This window comes from Oncorhynchus nerka, linkage group LG21 (genome assembly GCF_034236695.1).
Source record: "Oncorhynchus nerka isolate Pitt River linkage group LG21, Oner_Uvic_2.0, whole genome shotgun sequence".
In the NCBI taxonomy this organism is placed as follows: Eukaryota; Metazoa; Chordata; class Actinopteri; order Salmoniformes; family Salmonidae; genus Oncorhynchus; species Oncorhynchus nerka.
The window spans coordinates 28,226,407-28,243,496 of record NC_088416.1 but is presented as its reverse complement, the minus strand read 5'-3'; the positions used below and the strand labels follow the sequence as shown (position 1 = coordinate 28,243,496).

General features: G+C 50.4%; 2 protein-coding genes and 1 pseudogene across 3 annotated transcripts; 1 reads left to right on the top strand and 2 right to left on the bottom strand.

The window, feature by feature from the left end:
* Window positions 1-277: 277 nt before the first annotated feature.
* zmp:0000001048 (retinol dehydrogenase 8) lies at window positions 278-6,650 on the top strand. Its single transcript, XM_029635978.2, has 7 exons — window positions 278-456; window positions 1,778-1,934; window positions 2,063-2,224; window positions 3,907-4,086; window positions 4,203-4,296; window positions 4,962-5,145; window positions 5,285-6,650. Exons 2-7 carry the CDS (start codon window positions 1,844-1,846, stop codon window positions 5,498-5,500), a joined length of 927 nt encoding a protein of 308 aa, XP_029491838.1. The 5' UTR covers window positions 278-456; window positions 1,778-1,843; the 3' UTR covers window positions 5,501-6,650.
* A 3-nt stretch (window positions 6,651-6,653) lies between these two features.
* LOC115110379 (microfibril-associated glycoprotein 4-like) lies at window positions 6,654-8,167 on the bottom strand. 2 transcript variants are annotated; one of them, XM_029635981.2, is made up of 5 exons: window positions 8,061-8,167; window positions 7,768-7,971; window positions 7,468-7,564; window positions 7,155-7,322; window positions 6,654-7,012 (listed from the first exon to the last, which is right to left on the bottom strand). In XM_029635981.2, exons 1-5 carry the CDS (start codon window positions 8,064-8,066, stop codon window positions 6,765-6,767), a joined length of 723 nt encoding a protein of 240 aa, XP_029491841.1. In that variant the 5' UTR covers window positions 8,067-8,167; the 3' UTR covers window positions 6,654-6,764. The 2 variants fall into 2 exon arrangements, with proteins under 2 accessions (XP_029491841.1, XP_064862579.1); XM_065006507.1 differs by lacking the exon at window positions 7,768-7,971 and having other exon boundaries at window positions 8,061-8,141.
* A 363-nt stretch (window positions 8,168-8,530) lies between these two features.
* LOC115110398 (neurogenic locus notch homolog protein 2-like) overlaps window positions 8,531-17,090 on the bottom strand; it is a 50,164-nt pseudogene continuing 41,604 nt past the window's right edge.

Genomic DNA, 17,090 nt, shown 5'->3' with positions numbered 1-17,090 from the left:
CGGACTGCAACTGTATTTCTATTCTTCCTACACATTCCAATTCCTGTATCTCCAATATTCTGTATTCCAACCCCTCTTTAACGAATGTAGCACAACCCCCACCGTCCCCACCACTCTATCACATCTAAGCGACCTGAATCACGGAATCACCAGCCCCCTCTCCTAAACCAACGATTTAAAACCTAATGTAAATTGCCGACGAAGAACTACAACTCCCAGTAGAGCAGCCACAGTTTGCAAAATGACATGACCCAGTTAGGTCATCCGGCTAGCGGCTGCTCGGTCGTCGTTATGTGACTGCTCACTTTGCTTTAGCGTTGGTTAGAATAACCTACATGTTTACACGTTGCTCTAAATTGTCAATCTTTACTTATATATATATCTGTATTAGATTACACATATACGTGGGATATATACCTGCACCGTAGCAACTGCGCACTATTTCCCACACTACAGGTTAGTATACCGGTAGACTATAGCCATTTATAACGGCTGTAACTGTAGCCTGCTGTAGCTGTATTAACCGGCACATGGGGCATTTCAGATAGCAGCACCAAGCAACCTTTTTTTTGTCATTGGAAACAACGCAGATGGCAACTTCTTCAACTTTGTATTGCAGCCTTTTAGGCTGACCAGAACTTGCATAACTTTCACTATTACATTATAATTAAGCAATAAGGCCAGAGGGGGTGTGGTATATGGCTGTTCTTATTATTTGTGACGCAACTCAGAGTGCCTGCATTTACAGCCCTTCGCCGTGGTATATTGGTCATATATCACAAACCCCCGAGGTGCCTTATTGCTATTATAAACAAGTTGCCAACGTAATTAGATCAGTAAAAATACATGTTTTGTCATTCCTATGGTATATGTCTTATACACCACTGCTGTCAGCCAATCAGCGTTCAGGGCTCGAACCACCCAGTTTATAATATGATGTAATGTATTATCATGGGTAGCATGTGTGTATGCTATGTACTTAAATATTTATATTAGAAATGTATTTAGATTTGTAAAGTGGTGCAGACCCGTTGTCATTAAAAAATGTGCATTTGTAAAGCCCAGCAAAAATACTTAAGTGATTGAAATTAATGTAGGGGGCTGAGGGGAGGCTTTGTTACTGAAATCCACATAGCCATCCATATAATGAACTTTACCCTCTAGAGTGAAATTAAGCAATCAGCAGCAGGCTACTGACATCTGAATGAAGTGGGGCAAGCAGCAACCCCACGGACCCGTTGTACCAATCGGTTTGGTCGTACAGCATAGATGGGTTAGCTGACAACGTCACGAAAACGATGGGCGCGCTTCCATGCGGCGTGTTGTTGTGATTATGGATGACCAGATGGCTAGCAAAGCTGACAAGAGACTGCCATGTGGGAAATGTATACTTTATACCATCTCTTGTTTTGAGGTGTTTTGATTGATTTCATGTCAATGTTAATATGGCTAAAATTCTAGCTAGCTAGCTAACCAACAACTGTAACGACGTATTTGAGAGACAACAACTGCAAATTGATTTATGTTTTCAACAAATATTGTAAACGAAATATAGTTTACATGTTGTCAACAAAATCCAACAACGTCAGTTTTGCCCCATAGTTGCGCACGTGTCGGTTTTGTTGCTAAATAGCCAACCCGCCTATGGAGCCAATGCGTTCCCAGGATAGACGCATAGGATTAGCCTTCTAATCTCTGAACAAAGCACCTGCTTCATACACTGGCCGTGACCGCAAGGTTGACTGGTCACTAAGGTCCATGCATTCCAACTGCAAAGGACTCTGGGAGAGTTGCAGAGAACCCAGCTTCAATCAGGAGCAACTGTAGCTGCCGTGAGGTATCCATGGGGACCAGGAGGGTGTTGGTGACAGGCTGTTCCTCTGGGATCGGGATGGCTGTGGCTGTAAGACTGGCCAAGGAGAAGGGATTCAAAGGTCAGAGAGGCACTGAACCCTTGATTGTAAAACATTGTGGTTTTCATAAATGAAATTGACATGCTCAACCCCATCAGTTGAGGTGCAATGCAAGTGTTGTTAACTTGCAGTGTGTCTGTGTGAGGCAGTGGTTGCCACCATGAGGGACCTAGAGAAGCGGGGACCCCTGGAGAGAGTGGCTGGGGACACCCTGGACAGATCCCTGGAGATCAGACAGTTGGATGCCTGCTGTGAAGACTCCATCAGAGAGTGTGTGGACAGCCTGCAAGACAGACAGGTGGATGTACTCGGTGAATATTAGGGTTCCACGCATGCACAAACATAACACAAACACACATTCATACTGACTCTTCACACACACTCACATGCAATAATCATATACACTGCAGCTACTCTGTTTATCAAATGTCCTGATACATTACCCCTAGTCACCTTACCCCTATACATTTCTAACCCTACCACTCCAGTATCCCTGCACATTGTAAACATGGTTTTGGCACTGACCCTGGAACTGACCCAGTATACAGCCTACTGACCCTGGAACTGACCCTGTATACAGCCTACTGACCCTGGAACTGACCCTGTATACAGCCTACTGGCCCTATATACAGCCTACTGACCCTGTATACAGCCTACTGACCCTGGAACTGACCCTGTACACAGCCTACGGACCCTGGAACTGACCCTGTATACAGTCTACTGACCCAGGATTTTACCCTGTATACAGCCTACTGACCCTGGAGCTGACCCTGTATACAGCCTACTGACCCTGGAACTGACCCTGTATACAGCCTACTGACCCTGGAACTGACCCTGTATACAGCCTACTGACCCAGGATTTGACCCTGTATACAGCCTACTGACCCTGGAACTGACCCTGTATACAGCCTACTGACCCAGGATTTGACCCTGTATACAGCCTACTGACCCTGGAACTGACCCTGTATACAGCCTACTGACCCTGGAACTGACCCTGTATACAGCCTACTGACCCAGGATTTGACCCTGTATACAGCCTACTGACCCTGGAACTGACCCTGTATACAGCCTACTGACCCAGGATTTGACCCTGTATACAGCCTACTGACCCTGGAACTGACCCTGTATACAGCCTACTGACCCTGGAACTGACCCTGTATACAGCCTACTGACCCTGGAACTGACCCAGTATACAGCCTACTTACCCTGTATACAGCCTACTGACCCTGGAACTGACCCTGTATACAGCCTGCTGACCCTGTATACAGCCTACTGACCCTGGAACTGACCCTGTATATAGCCTACTGACCCTGGAACTGACCCTGTATACAGCCTACTGACCCTGGAACTGACCCAGTATACATCCTACTGACCCTGGAACTGACCCTGTATACAGCCTACTGACCCTGTATACAGCCTACTGACCCTGGAACTGACCCAGTATACAGCCTACTGACCCTGGAACTGACCCTGTATACAGCCTACTGACCCTGTATACAGCCTACTGACCCTGGAACTGACCCAGTATACATCCTACTGACCCTGGAACTGACCCTGTATATAGCCTACTGACCCTGTATACAGCCTACTGACCCTGGAGCTGACCCTGTATACAGCCTACTGACCCTGGAACTGACCCAGTATACAGCCTACTGACCCTGGAACTGACCCTGTATACAGCCTACTGACCCTGTATACAGCCTACTGACCCTGGAACTGACCCAGTATACAGCCTACTGACCCTGGAACTGACCCTGTATACAGACTACTGACTTTCTTGTGTTCTTCTTATTTCAATATTTTTGTTCTACTTGACTTTAAAAATGTACTGCATTTACTGCATTTTTGGCATTTCACTGTACTAGTGCACACGGCATGATAAAAACGTGAACCACACTCCAATATAAACTCACTTGTACTGTACACAGTACACCATAACACATTGTCATCCATAATGAGTGAACAGGGTGTGACATGTATCTGTCTCCCTCAGTGAGTAATGCAGGTGTAGGGATGATTGGGCCGTTGGAGTGTCAAAGTATGTCTGACATGCAGGGGCTCTTCGACACCAACTTCTTTGGCTTGGTGCGGCTGGTGAAGGAGGTCCTGCCTGATATGAAGCGACGTCGAAGCGGACATATTGTGGTGATGAGCAGCATCATGGGCATTCAGGGTGAGTAGTCAGTACATAAATGCAGCTTCAGAAATAACTAAGGTGTTTACTTCCTAAACTTGTCCCTATAGAATCGTACTTTAAAACAAATGAATGGATTGTATTTGTATTGATAGGGCTACTCTTCAATGATGTCTACTCTGCTTCAAAGTTTGCTGTGGAGGGGTTCTGTGAGAGTCTAGCAGTACAAGCCATGAAGTTCAGTGTGAAGTGAGTCTACATTTAAGGAGATCCAGCCACATCACTTCACATGAGTCATACATCAGTAGCTAAACCAGCACTTGGCAGTAATAAGACTTTGCCCTAATGCCACAACAGTGAACCCACAGGTTATGTTTTCATGTAGATGATTAGCATGAGATAGGGAATAGCCCTCAGTTGAATTCCCTCAGCTAAACAGTGGTCTTTTATCTCTTCCTGCTCTGTCTACCTGTCCGTCTCCCTGCTCTGTCCTTCTCCCCGCTCTGTCCATCTGTCCATCTCCCTGCTCTGTCCATCTGTCCTTCTCCATGCTCTGTCCATCTGTCCTTCTCCCCGCTCTGTCCATCTCCCTGCTCTGTCCATCTGTCCTTCTCCATGCTCTGTCCATCTGTCCATCTCCCTGCTCTGTCCATCTGTCCTTCTCCCCGCTCTGTCCATCTGTCCTTCTCCCTGCTCTGTCCATCTGTCCTTCTCTCCGCTCTGTCCATCTGTCCTTCTCTCCGCTCTGTCCATCTGTCCATCTCCCTGCTCTGTCCATCTGTCCATCTCCCTGCTCTGTCCCATCTGTCCCTTTCCCTGCTCTGTTTATCTGTCCCTCTCCCTGCTCTGTCCATCTGTCCTTTTCCCCGCTCTGTCCTTCTCCCCGCTCTGTCCATCTGTCCTTCCACTCTGAGAATGACACTAGTGGAGCCTGGTCCGGTGGGGACAGAGTTTGAGAGGAAGGTGTACGAGGACGCTGAGAAGATGGACCTCGCGGGGGTAGACGAGGAGACTGCTAGGATCTTCCGTGAGATCTACCTGCCCTACTCTAGGAAGGTGTTCAACTCTCTCGCACAGACACCCGAGGAAATAGCAGAGGTAACACTCTGTTATGTCACTATCTTATATTTTGTGACTACTATCCTAGTATTATTTGGTATGCAGCCTCAACATCTCATCCTTTGGTGGCTAAATGTTAAACAGAATATACTAATCGCTCTACTCTACTCTCTTGCAGCAAACACTTCAACTGATCACAGCGAAGGAGCCTCCGTTTCGCCACCAGACCAACCGTGTGTACATGCCCATGACTGCCCTGAAGCACGCAGACCCTACCGGTCGTCTACCCCTGGACACCTTTTATAAGCTGTTGTTCAAGCACGACAGTCTATTCACTGCCAGTCTGGGGCTGCTGCGCATGTTGCAGAAGAGGGCAGGGAAGAGCTCCAAATGAGCAGAAGGTTGGAGAGACAGAGTGAATAACCTAGTGAGGAGAGATAGGGGGATAGAGAGACTAGAAGGTTGGAGAGACAGAGTGAATAACCTGGTGAGGAGAGATATGGGGATAGAGAGAGCAGAAGGTTGGAGAGACAGAGTGAATAACCTGGTGAGGAGAGATATGGGGATAGAGAGAGTAGAAGGTTGGAGAGACAGAGTGAATAACCTGGTGAGGAGAGATAGGGGGATAGAGAGAGCAGAAGGTTGGAGAGACAGAGTGAATAACCTGGTGAGGAGAGATATGGGGATAGAGAGAGTAGAAGGTTGGAGAGACAGAGTGAATAACCTGGTGAGGAGAGATAGGGGGATAGAGAGAGCAGAAGGTTGGAGAGACAGAGTGAATAACCTGGTGAGGAGAGATATGGGGATAGAGAGAGTAGAAGGTTGGAGAGACAGAGTGAATAACCTGGTGAGGAGAGATATGGGGATAGAGAGAGCAAAGGTTGGAGAGACAGAGTGAATAACCTGGTGAGGAGAGATATGGGGATAGAGAGAGCAAAGGTTGAAGAGACAGAGTGATTAACCTAGTGAGCAGAGATATGGGGATAGAGAGAGCAGAAGGTTGGAGAGACAGAGTGAATAACCTAGTGAGGAGAGATAGGGGGATAGAGAGAGCAGAAGGTTGGAGAGACAGAGTGAATAACCTGGTGAGGAGAGATATGGGGACAGAGAGCAGAAGGAGTGAGTCATTGAGTGACTCCAGTCTGCAGTGCAAGCCCCCTTTTCTTTTCTGCTAGTCATGTTTGTGTATAGAAACAACAAAAGATTACTGTTGAGACCTTCCTGATAGATCCTTAGTAAAAGATGCACGCCTCAGACCAACACGATTCCTTATGAACATTCTCTAACCACTCCTTAAACTATCAATGACTGTGCTCAACAAAGATGAGACTTTGACAAGTTAAGGACTGATGTTTGTTGGCCTCTAATCAAACCGGATAACCTAGCCGTACGGACTAAGGGTTCAATGTGTCTCAGAAATCTGGACTCCTTCAACTGTTCCTTCAGCTTTTAGAGGATATTAGTGCGTTACAACTGTATTTTAACAGTATAATGAAGGTTTACGTTAAGACTGGCAACACTTCAATAAAACGAGACAAAGCTTTTTTCCCTTCAATTTATTAGCTTTAAAATGTTTAAACTTCAGTGGCTTTCCAAATATTTTCATAATTTGAAAGGTAATATTTGTATGTAAAGTGTGAGTGTGAGAGGTTGTGAACTTATTCCACTGGCCTTATCTTTATTTCAATGGCTTTTAAAGAGTATTTATAACCTTTCCAATTCACCCAGTTGATACCAATACCATAGATTGAGTCGCCCCACAGATATACCCCGTTGGGATTGACACTGTGGCATTCTCCATACCACCATCCTCCTAGATATGATTTAGCACAGTTTGAAGTGTGAGTGTCCTGGTCTTTATCGAAGGTGGAGAACTTCTGCCCATTGTGTTCATCCATAGATTTTCCTGAAATGCAGAAGGGATTGTTCCACATTTCCATTTACAGTATACATTTCTTCATACTGTATCGACCAAGTAGTCTTTTCAGATTGGTAATACTTTTGTTTCACGGGAAAGGAGGAGAAATGGAAATGTTCTTTAGACTCACCAGCACCTCCATCTTTGAAGCCACTTAAATGCAGCTTGTATCCTTCATGCTCAGAGTCGACAGAGAAGGAAGAGTACTGCACGTGTGCTTTAGCCCCTTCGAAGTCCTCCAGGTCCACCCTCAACTCATACTTCTTCCTCTGAGTGAGGAGATGGATGTTTTCTAGGCCTGAGGGAGAGCACAAGGTGTTGGGGGAGAACATATAACACGAGGTGAGTATTAAAGATAGTAATAATACACATGAATAGACATTTAATGCATTTCGTATCCCAGCATATACACTTCAAATGTGTCCAGTGCTTCATGCTCTTACCTAACCAGTACTCTCCAGATGCCTGCCCAAACCCACTCCTGTATTGGTCCCATCCACGGTAAAAGTTCACTGTCCCATCCTTTCTCTTCTGGATCACCTGGAATAGAGGGGCATTTTGAGATGTTCCACAGAAATGTGAGATGTTCCACACAAGGGGACTTTTTATCCATCTCTCCGGGTTGATAACATTCTCTACTTCAAAGGTTAATTGCGCAAACAACAACATGGATTGAGCCCTGAGGTAGTGGTAGTGATGAAGCTCAAAAGGCTATAAACAAAAGGTAGAGTCACTGTACACACTGTCCATTTCCCCCCCTCAGGTTGGTCCTCACAGCCCATGTCACAGTAGACCTGGATGGGGGAGGTTGTTCCTGCAGGGTAGATGGTGTACACTCCACTGTGTCCAAAGCCCTTTCTATACACATCAGCACAATCCACTGGCATGATATCGTACGGTAGAGTATTGACTGCCACTGGGAGTAGTAGAATGAGCACATCCAAAGCCTGCAATAAATGTCAACTTTAACTTAAAGACATTATTATTATTATAGAATAATAATCCCCCATCCCCTATTCAAGACAACCAATCTCACCTTCATTGTTTCTCTGATAGGATAAAATGACCTTAGGAAAGTTGTGATCCTTCCTCGCTCTCAGAGTAACGTTGAACTGGAGGAAAATGATGAATTGCAAGGTCTTTGGAAGTTCAGTTTTATACCATTTAAACTTGTTTACTTTTGTGCAATTGCGACAGAGTGGAAATTCCACCCGACATGGGCACGAACACACAACTCTCAGCGGCGTAACAACGTACTCAAGAAGTACTGTCAATACCACTGACCCAGAAATGCTAAGGCATTCCTAAACCCAGGGAGACAGTACTTCTAGGTCTCAGGAAGGCCGTAGCGATGCCTTTAACCATCCACTAAAACGCCAATCAACATCATATTCTACATTTGAAAGGATTTGCTCTATTCACATGTGATACTTAATAATTAGTACATTATTATAAGTCAAATATAAATGTGTGAAAATATGATGATTGCAAAAAGATACACAGAAATGTAGTTCCCTACAGTTTTTATTAGAATTGACTTACTTTACAACTTTTGTCTGTAGAAAGAAACATTGTGGAACAGTTTTTTTATGTACAATGATTTTTAAACTACTTTTAAACAAGTATAGGAATTAATAATAATGATAGAAAATATCTATGACTTCTAATAATACAAGACCAATAAAATATCAGTCACATCCTCAAATTTTCACAATAATCCTAAAAGGAAGTACATTTTCTTTTTGTCCTTTTTAGTACATAATCATTTTTAGAAACATAAGATGCATCTTAAACAAGTAGATCTACCCAGGACAAACATTATTTACAGACAGAAGTTGGGATATCTGAAATGTACAGACAGAGCATAGTAGTGTCGCCAGGAATGGAAATCAAAGGACAACAAATAAACACTTCACTAAATGAACCCTGAACTGGAATCTGAACCTAGTATCAGTCCAACCCAGAAACCTCCCAGGTCTGACTGTACTGTAGTAGCTGGTTATAGTGAACAGGCTTGGACCAGTGAAGGAAACATAGTAATGAAATCGAACAGGGGAGGAGGATCTGATTGGCTTTCCCAGTAGTAAGTATCCTATCCAGGGAGCAGCAGTGGTCTGGTGAGGGTTAGTTGGATCCCTGGGGAGTGCCATCCATAGTGAAGAGCTACAGTAGGGGGGTACAGCACTACATAGTAGTGTTCTCTCCTTCCACGTCTTCTAACAAGTCATATGTAAATGTCCTCTCTGTGGCTAGTGGGGTGCAAGCTGCTAAAGATGCAGGGGAACGCTCCTCTACATGCTGTAGTATAGCACCTCCCTGACAGAGCACTAACAGTCCCGACCCACCAGCCAGGCCCTCACACTGACCGACTGACTGACCACGACTGGAGCGCACCAGAGTTGGAATCAGTCCACAGACTTATCCGTAACTGAACCGCAGGAGAACATACCAACACCTCAGTTACCAGTGGAACCGCAAGAGAATGTGCTTCTATTGGCCAACGCGACAGCTAGCCTGAGTCCCAGATCTATGTGTGCGGTCTTGCACGCATAACAATGACCGCAATGGAGTCGGCAAGAGAGCACAAGCAGATGTGGGACTCGGGCTACACAAAAACAGGACCAGGGGTCAAAGAATAGAAGCAGTCAAAAACATGCTTTCACACTGACGGGCAACATGCAGGAATGTTTGCAGGGGAGTGGTAAAGGAATAGCAGCTGATAAACATAGCTTAGTACACCGAGGAGATGTTCAAAAAAGTAACCATGGTGTCAACACATATACAGTATGTAAAAAAAACAACAACACATAACTGAGTTAAAACCAAAACTAAAGGGCAGTGACAGGCTGATTTTAGAATTGGCATAATAATGCCCTCATCTGAATGAATGTTCAGAATGAGTGAAAACACAAGAGCCAGGAAGGCTTTTAAACATTCATTACAGACGGCCTGGGACTGACACGCAGACGGCCTGGGACTGACAGGCAGACGGCCAGGGGCTGACAGGCAGACGGCCTGGGACTGACACGCAGACGGCCTGGGACTGACAGGCAGACGGCCTGGGACTGACACGCAGACGGCCTGGGACTGACACGCAGACGGCCTGGGACTGACACGCAGACGGCCTGGGACTGACAGGCAGACGGCCAGGGGCTGACAGGCAGACGGCCTGGGACTGACACGCAGACGGCCTGGGACTGACAGGCAGACGGCCTGGGACTGACACGCAGACGGCCTGGGACTGACAGGCAGACGGCCTGGGACTGACAGGCAGACGGCCTGGGACTGACAGGCAGACGGCCTGGGGCTGACACGCAGACGGCCAGGGGCTGACAGGCAGACGGCCTGGGACTGACACGCAGACGGCCTGGGACTGACAGGCAGACGGCCTGGGACTGACACGCAGACGGCCTGGGACTGACAGGCAGACGGCCTGGGACTGACACGCAGACGGCCTGGGACTGACAGGCAGACGGCCTGGGACTGACACGCAGACGGCCTGGGACTGACACGCAGACGGCCTGGGACTGACACGCAGACGGCCTGGGACTGACAGGCAGACGGCCTGGGACTGACAGGCAGACGGCCAGGGGCTGACAGGCAGACGGCCTGGGACTGACAGGCAGACGGCCTGGGGCTGACACGCAGACGGCCAGGGGCTGACAGGCAGACGGCCTGGGACTGACACGCAGACGGCCTGGGACTGACAGGCAGACGGCCTGGGACTGACACGCAGACGGCCTGGGACTGACAGGCAGACGGCCTGGGACTGACACGCAGACGGCCTGGGACTGACACGCAGACGGCCTGGGACTGACAGGCAGACGGCCTGGGACTGACAGGCAGACGGCCTGGGACTGACAGGCAGACGGCCTGGGACTGACACGCAGACGGCCTGGGACTGACAGGCAGACGGCCTGGGACTGACAGGCAGACGGCCTGGGACTGACAGGCAGACGGCCTGGGACTGACAGGCAGACGGCCTGGGACTGACAGGCAGACGGCCTGGGACTGACACGCAGACGGCCTGGGACTGACAGGCAGACGGCCTGGGACTGACAGGCAGACGGCCTGGGACTGACAGGCAGACGGCCTGGGACTGACAGGCAGACGGCCTGGGACTGACAGGCAGACGGCCTGGGGGAGAACGTAGCTTAAGTCAATGGGAAGTTTAAACTTTTAACACATCAATGTTTTTGTTGAGTTGTCTGTCTTACTGAACACTGGCCAATGAACGTACTGTAATGAATGTTTAAAAGCCTTCCTGGCTCTTGTGTGTGGGATAAGCAGAGTGCCTCATTGCAGTGTCAGAACCCCACCTCCCTGATCACCCTCCCTGATCACCCTCCCTCACATCGCTTTGTCCCGACAAGTGCTTCAGAGACGCCCATCATTCTACATTCTCACACATAATACTTAATCAGTCCTTTTTTTCCTAGTTCATCAAATCAGAACATAATATCACTAATCACAGCCAACTTAGAAGAGTACATATTTGTTCCCAAGCCAATCTGATCGTTTTACCTGTGGGCCTAAATAAATAACATCAGTCAAGAGAGGCGGGATCTCTTCCTCTTCCTGTCTGAACCCCATGTTGATCTGCCTACAGAGTGTTAGACACCGGTGGTGGGCTGGGTGGAGAGAGAGTGACTGAATCACTAGTCGTTTTCCTTGTAACACCACTGGACCCAGGTGAGCCCAAGACATGTAACAGGTGAGTGTGAAACACTGTGTGAGAGGACAGGACAGAATGAGGCTGAGAAAACACCTGAAAAGGCACTTCTGAGAGAAGAAAACAAACAATAAATAAAAATAAAGGAATTCCCTTCAACATTGTTGCTTTTTTCTTTCTTTTATCTACTTTAAAAAAAGTTTGTTAGTTTTTCAGGAGAGCATCCCTAAGTCTTTGAAATGAAAGACTTCGATTTCTTCATATACTTTTTATAATAATAAAAAAACAAGTCCATCTGTGACAGAATAAGTCTTATATTCATTAAATTGTCTGTTCTTTTATATCCAGACAACACATGTTTCCCTTTACTCTTTCTCTGCAAACAACACTAGCAGACGGTCCTCGTGATAAAACACAGTCAATCCAAATCCAATGGAAATCTTGGAACCAGGCTGACGCATAAACTCCAGACACACAGGCCTTTACAGCCAGTCGTCTCCTCTCTCCTCTCCCCCAGGCAGGTCTCTGTTAACCAGGTGTTAACCAGGTGCCTTGGGGGTTCATGCAAACACCTGCATCTTGCCGTTGGATTCCTGGACATGGGGAATCTGGGTTTGGGCAGGACCGCCACCGCCGGGCTGGGGGTGGAGTCTGACCAATCAGACACACAGTGGGGGGAGGGGCTGGACCAGGGCTCGGGCGACTCTGGGGAGGGGGTCAGGTAGGGATGCTCGCTGGACAGGCGGAGGTAATGCTTAGGGGTGGCATCCAGGGCAGAGGAGTAGCTGTGCTGGGAGGGCGGGGTGGGGTAGTCCTCCAAGCCTGCAGTGCTGCCACTGGCCTGGGGAGGAGGGGCCTGGGAGGCCTGTGGAGAGGTGGGCTGAGTGGCTGGCTGGGGCTGAGGAGGCTGCTGCTGCTGCTGGAAGAAGGCTGGAGGGGGCTGTGTCGTCTGGGGGGTGGATGGGGAGGAGGTGCCCATGCGGAGGCTCTGCTGGCTGGCCATGGAGTGGTTGTGGAGCTGCTGCTGCTGCTCTGAGATGGAGGGCAGCTTGACGGGGCTGTGGGAGATGGGCGTGCTGGCGATGACAGGCGTGGGCTGCAGCATGGCCTGCTGGGCGCTGCGGTACAGGTTCTGCTGGTGCTGCTGCATCATGAGGCTGTTCTGCTGCTGCTGCATGGGGCTCTGAGGGTGCATGCCCGCCTGGCTGCTGTGGACCAGGTTCACCACCTGTCCCCCGCACTGGGAGGAGGAGGGCATGCGGCTGTGCCAGTCGAAGGGCACGCTGACAGGGCTCACCAGGCCCATGTTGAGCCCCAGCTGGCCGGCATTGAGCACATAGCCGTGGGGGCCCTGGTTGACCTGACTGGCCATGGACACGCGGCCCTGCATGGACATGCCTCCATCTCCCAGGTCGTTGAGCTGGGCCAGAGACACAGCGAAGGGGCCAGAGCCGTCCATCATGCTGCTGTGCACCATGGGAGTGCTGGGCACCGACATGGAGGAGTGGAAGAGCCCCGAGGAGGGCATGGCGACCGGGGAGCAGGGGTTGGTGATGTAGCCGGCGTTGTTGGCCCCTCCGCGGGGGAGTCCAGGGAGTCGACGGGGGACAGGGTGACAGAGCTCTCCAGCAGGGCGCTCTGCATGTCCAGGGTCAGCTTCTTGTTGCGGGCCTTAGCTGAATCCTTCAGGTTCTGGGCATGCTGCCCTCCCAGACCTGAACCCTTTGCCCCGGGGCGGCGACTCTTCTTCCCCTGGGGGGTGTTCTTCAGGCCGGGCATGAAGGCACTGGGGGGGCACATGAGGGGGGACAGGGTGTGTCCCCCGGCCAGGTGGTGTGGGGCCCCTCCGTGGCCCTGGGGGCTCCTCACTGTGTTGTACTCATCCAGCAGCTGAACGATGTCATGGTGCATTCTCTCCTGGGCGATGTCCCGAGGCAGACGGTCCATATGGTCGGTTATCTCCCTGTTGGCGAAGTGGGCCAGGAGGACCTTGACCGCCTCACAACTACCCTCACGCGCCGCCAGGAAGAGAGGCGTCTCCTCCTAATATACAGAGAGAGGGGGAGGGTAAGACGGGAGAGAGAGAGAGAGAGGGGGGAGGGTAAGACGGGAGAGAGAGAGGGGGAGGGGTAAGATGGGAGAGAGAGAGAGAGAATTAGACATGTTGGCTCCTCAATATCTCTATATATTCCAGACTGTATGACTGTGGGGAGCTGACAGTTGTAGATATAGGTGGAGGGCTGTGTGTACCTTGAGGTCCTGCATGTCTTTGTTGGCTCCGTTCTTCAGCAGGGCCATGGTGGCCTCCACGTTGTTGACAGCAGCTGCCCAGTGCAGAGCAGATTTACCTGGGATGGGAGGAACACACACTGTTGTTACTCATCCTACCTCTTACCACGAAACACAGCATCACCATTCAACTGCATCAAGTCTCTCTTCAACACACACACACTCACACACTAGTTTAGCCAATCACGTACCCAGTTCGTCGACAGCGTTGATGTCTGCGTGGCAGGTGATGAGTTCCTCCACCATGCCCTCTACGGCCAGGCGGGCAGCCAGGATCAGGGCGGTGGAGCCGTCGTACATACGAGAGTCCAGGTCTGTAGCCCGGGTTCGGATCAGAATCTAACCAGGACAGACAGGGAGAAATAACATGTCAGTCTGGCAGATGACACAACAGTCTACTCAGCAAGTGGGCAACTGTAAGAAGTAGCCAAGTCAAGTCTTACATGTGTAATACTGTGTATAGAAAGACTGAGGAATACATTGAGTTCATGTGAAGATATAACTTAAACATTAAGCATCTGAACAGTGTGTTTACCTGGAAGACCCCCTGGGCGTCGGCTGCCACGGCGGCGTGTAGCGGCGTGCGCCCTGTGTTGTCCTGCGCGTTGGCGTCGGCCCCGGCGTCCAACAACCGCTTGGCGGCGTCAGCGCGGGCGTAGCGGGCAGCCAGGTGAAGGGCGGTCTCTCCGGTGCGGTCCGTCTGGGCGGCCAATGTGGCGCCCTGGTAGATGAGGTCAGAGATGATGTTGGCGGAACACTCCTCTGACTCCTCCTCCTCGGGGAGCTCGGGCTCCAGACCGCCTCCGCAGAACGACGCCAGCATCAGAGGGGTGAATCCGTCTGGAGGGGAGAAGGACAGGAGAGGCGATGGGTCAGTCAATGTGTCAATCAAAACACGACGGACAGGAACAGATCAAACATAGCAACTAACAATAAACACCGGGAATACGAATCAGGAGGAGCGGTTTTTAAAGGATATACTACAGCCTCAAGGATTCCAGTCCAGACACATACAACGCTCCATGTGGTTCATTTCAATACTGACCAGGTCCTCGGACGTTGACGTCCATGCAGTCCTGGTCGAACTCTCCCTGGGGCGGGGTGAGGGCCATGGACGGGGGCATGCGGATGTCTGCAGCCGCTAGGTGGTGCTGGGTCCACTGTCTACAGTCTACAGTGTCTTCACTGTCTGACAGGATGCTGGGCTCCTCAACCTTCAGTCTCTTGGCCTCGGGGCAGTCTGTGTCGATCCACGAGTCACTGTGGTCGCCAAGCAGAGACTCCTCCACCGTCTTGGGCATGTATCTGGAGAGAGACCGGTAACACACAGTCACAATACCATAGTGGAGCATACATTGATTTGGAATCACCATAGGAGTGCTGTAAGTGAGGACACAACAGTGTGGTTACTCACTTCATGCCCAGTGCGTCCTGGCCTAAGGGTTCCCTGCGGTTCTTGTTGCTGCTGGGTTCCTTCTTGGGGAAGAAGCCCTCGGGGAACCACAGGGTGCTGTGTTCTCTCTTCCTGCGGCCAATCAGCACACCCACCACCAGGATGACCAATAGGAACAGGGCTGCCACGCCCACCAGCATCAGCTTGCCCCACTCTGGCATGTCTACAGGGTCTGGGTTCTTCTCACCTACATGTTATTACAAGGACTTTAGTAAACGAGCTGTGGTTACAGTATTTGATGGAGAAATGTATATGTAAATGTTTGTGCGGTTATCTCCTGTGATCTTTAGATGCTGTATCCTGGTATAGTGTCCGTGGGTTTCTACTCACCGCGGACTTCTTTGATGGGGTAGGGGAAGCGGAGCATCTCCACGGCTGACAGAGCTCCCAGGTAGTCTGCTGCGCTGTCTGCCGACGGGAAACAGTCGTCAGACCGCTGGGAACACAGACGGTTGTCTATCTCCAGGTACACTATGGACCCAATCACCTCCTGGTGGGGCTGCAGCTCTCGTTTGAGGCGAGCCTCTCGGCGAGTGTAGGGTCGGATCATGGGCTCTCCGTTGTGGTCCAGGCGGAAGCGCAGGGTGGTTCGCAGGATGGCGCTGAGCTTCTGCAGGAAGGCAGGGGCCGTATTCACGAGTTCGTCCGGGGGTAGCAGGACCACCAGGACCAGCACCCCTTCAGCCAGGTTCTCTGGAACATTCCCTGCACAGTCCAGCCCGTCCCAGCCACACTCCTCTGAGTTACAGCCCTGGTCACAGCGGCCGTCAGCGTAGTGGTCGATGCAGTACGCCTCGTAGATGGGACTGGTGGAGACAGAGAGTTACAGAGATCAGCTTAGAGGGTCTAAGGTGAAAGAATGAGAGTCCAGAACAGAATGCTGGCGGTGGAGTACTTACTTGCAGATTTTATCCTTGCTCTTGCAGTCAAAGTTGTCGTAGAGGCAGTCGGCGTTGTTGCACGACTCGTCACACTGGCTGTTGTTGAAGACACGCCAACAGCGCGGATCGGTGCAGCGAGCCCACGGGTTCACCGCCAGCGAGCAGTCGCCCCCGTCCCAGCGGCAGGGGAATGTGTTGCACTCCTTGTCGCAGACACCGTCGTTGGCCTTGCCGTGGCAGTCGGCCAGGGGGCAGGCGGGCGGCAGAAGGGCCTCTACCAGCCTGGTGCTGCCCTGCTCGCAGCGCTTGCCCGTCCAACCTTGGGCACACTGGCAGAGGAAGAAGGGGAAGCTGGTCTCCTCGGTGCAGAGGCCTCCGTTGCGGCACGGCTGGGAGGAGCAGCCCTCGTTACTACGGTGCTGGCACAGGGGCCCGGCATAGCCTGTCAGGCAGGTACAGCGGGCGCCCCGCGTGGTCAGAGCACAACTACCTCCATTATAGCAAGGCAACTCCCGACACGACATGCTCCTCTCACAGTTGTTCCCAGCATAGCCCTGAGGAGGGAGAACAATCACATACAACGTCAGTGTGGGTAAGAAACACATGTGGTCAACTACAGGACGTTAGCATTGTAATAAATCCAGGGGGCTTTGACATATGGTTCTAGGTTATGCTCTGTGAGCAGGGAAGTTCAGGGAGACAGAGATGGTTGTAGAAATATCAGCTGTTTCCACAGGCGGACTAGACATGGGGTAAAAGTGTGCGACAGTG

Bases quoted from the DNA above. Each gene is read 5' to 3' on its own strand.
- zmp:0000001048 (XM_029635978.2), top strand. From the start codon at position 1,844: ATGGGGACCAGGAGGGTGTTGGTGACAGGCTGTTCCTCTGGGATCGGG. The intron at 4,297-4,961 runs GTGAGTCTACAT...TTCCACTCTGAG, and splicing joins GCCATGAAGTTCAGTGTGAA to AATGACACTAGTGGAGCCTG. The intron at 5,146-5,284 runs GTAACACTCTGT...ACTCTCTTGCAG, and splicing joins CACCCGAGGAAATAGCAGAG to CAAACACTTCAACTGATCAC.
- LOC115110379 (XM_029635981.2), bottom strand. The intron at 7,565-7,767 runs GTGTGTACAGTG...CCTCTATTCCAG, and splicing joins CTGAGGGGGGGAAATGGACA to GTGATCCAGAAGAGAAAGGA. The intron at 7,013-7,154 runs GTGAGTCTAAAG...TCTGCATTTCAG, and splicing joins CTTCAAAGATGGAGGTGCTG to GAAAATCTATGGATGAACAC.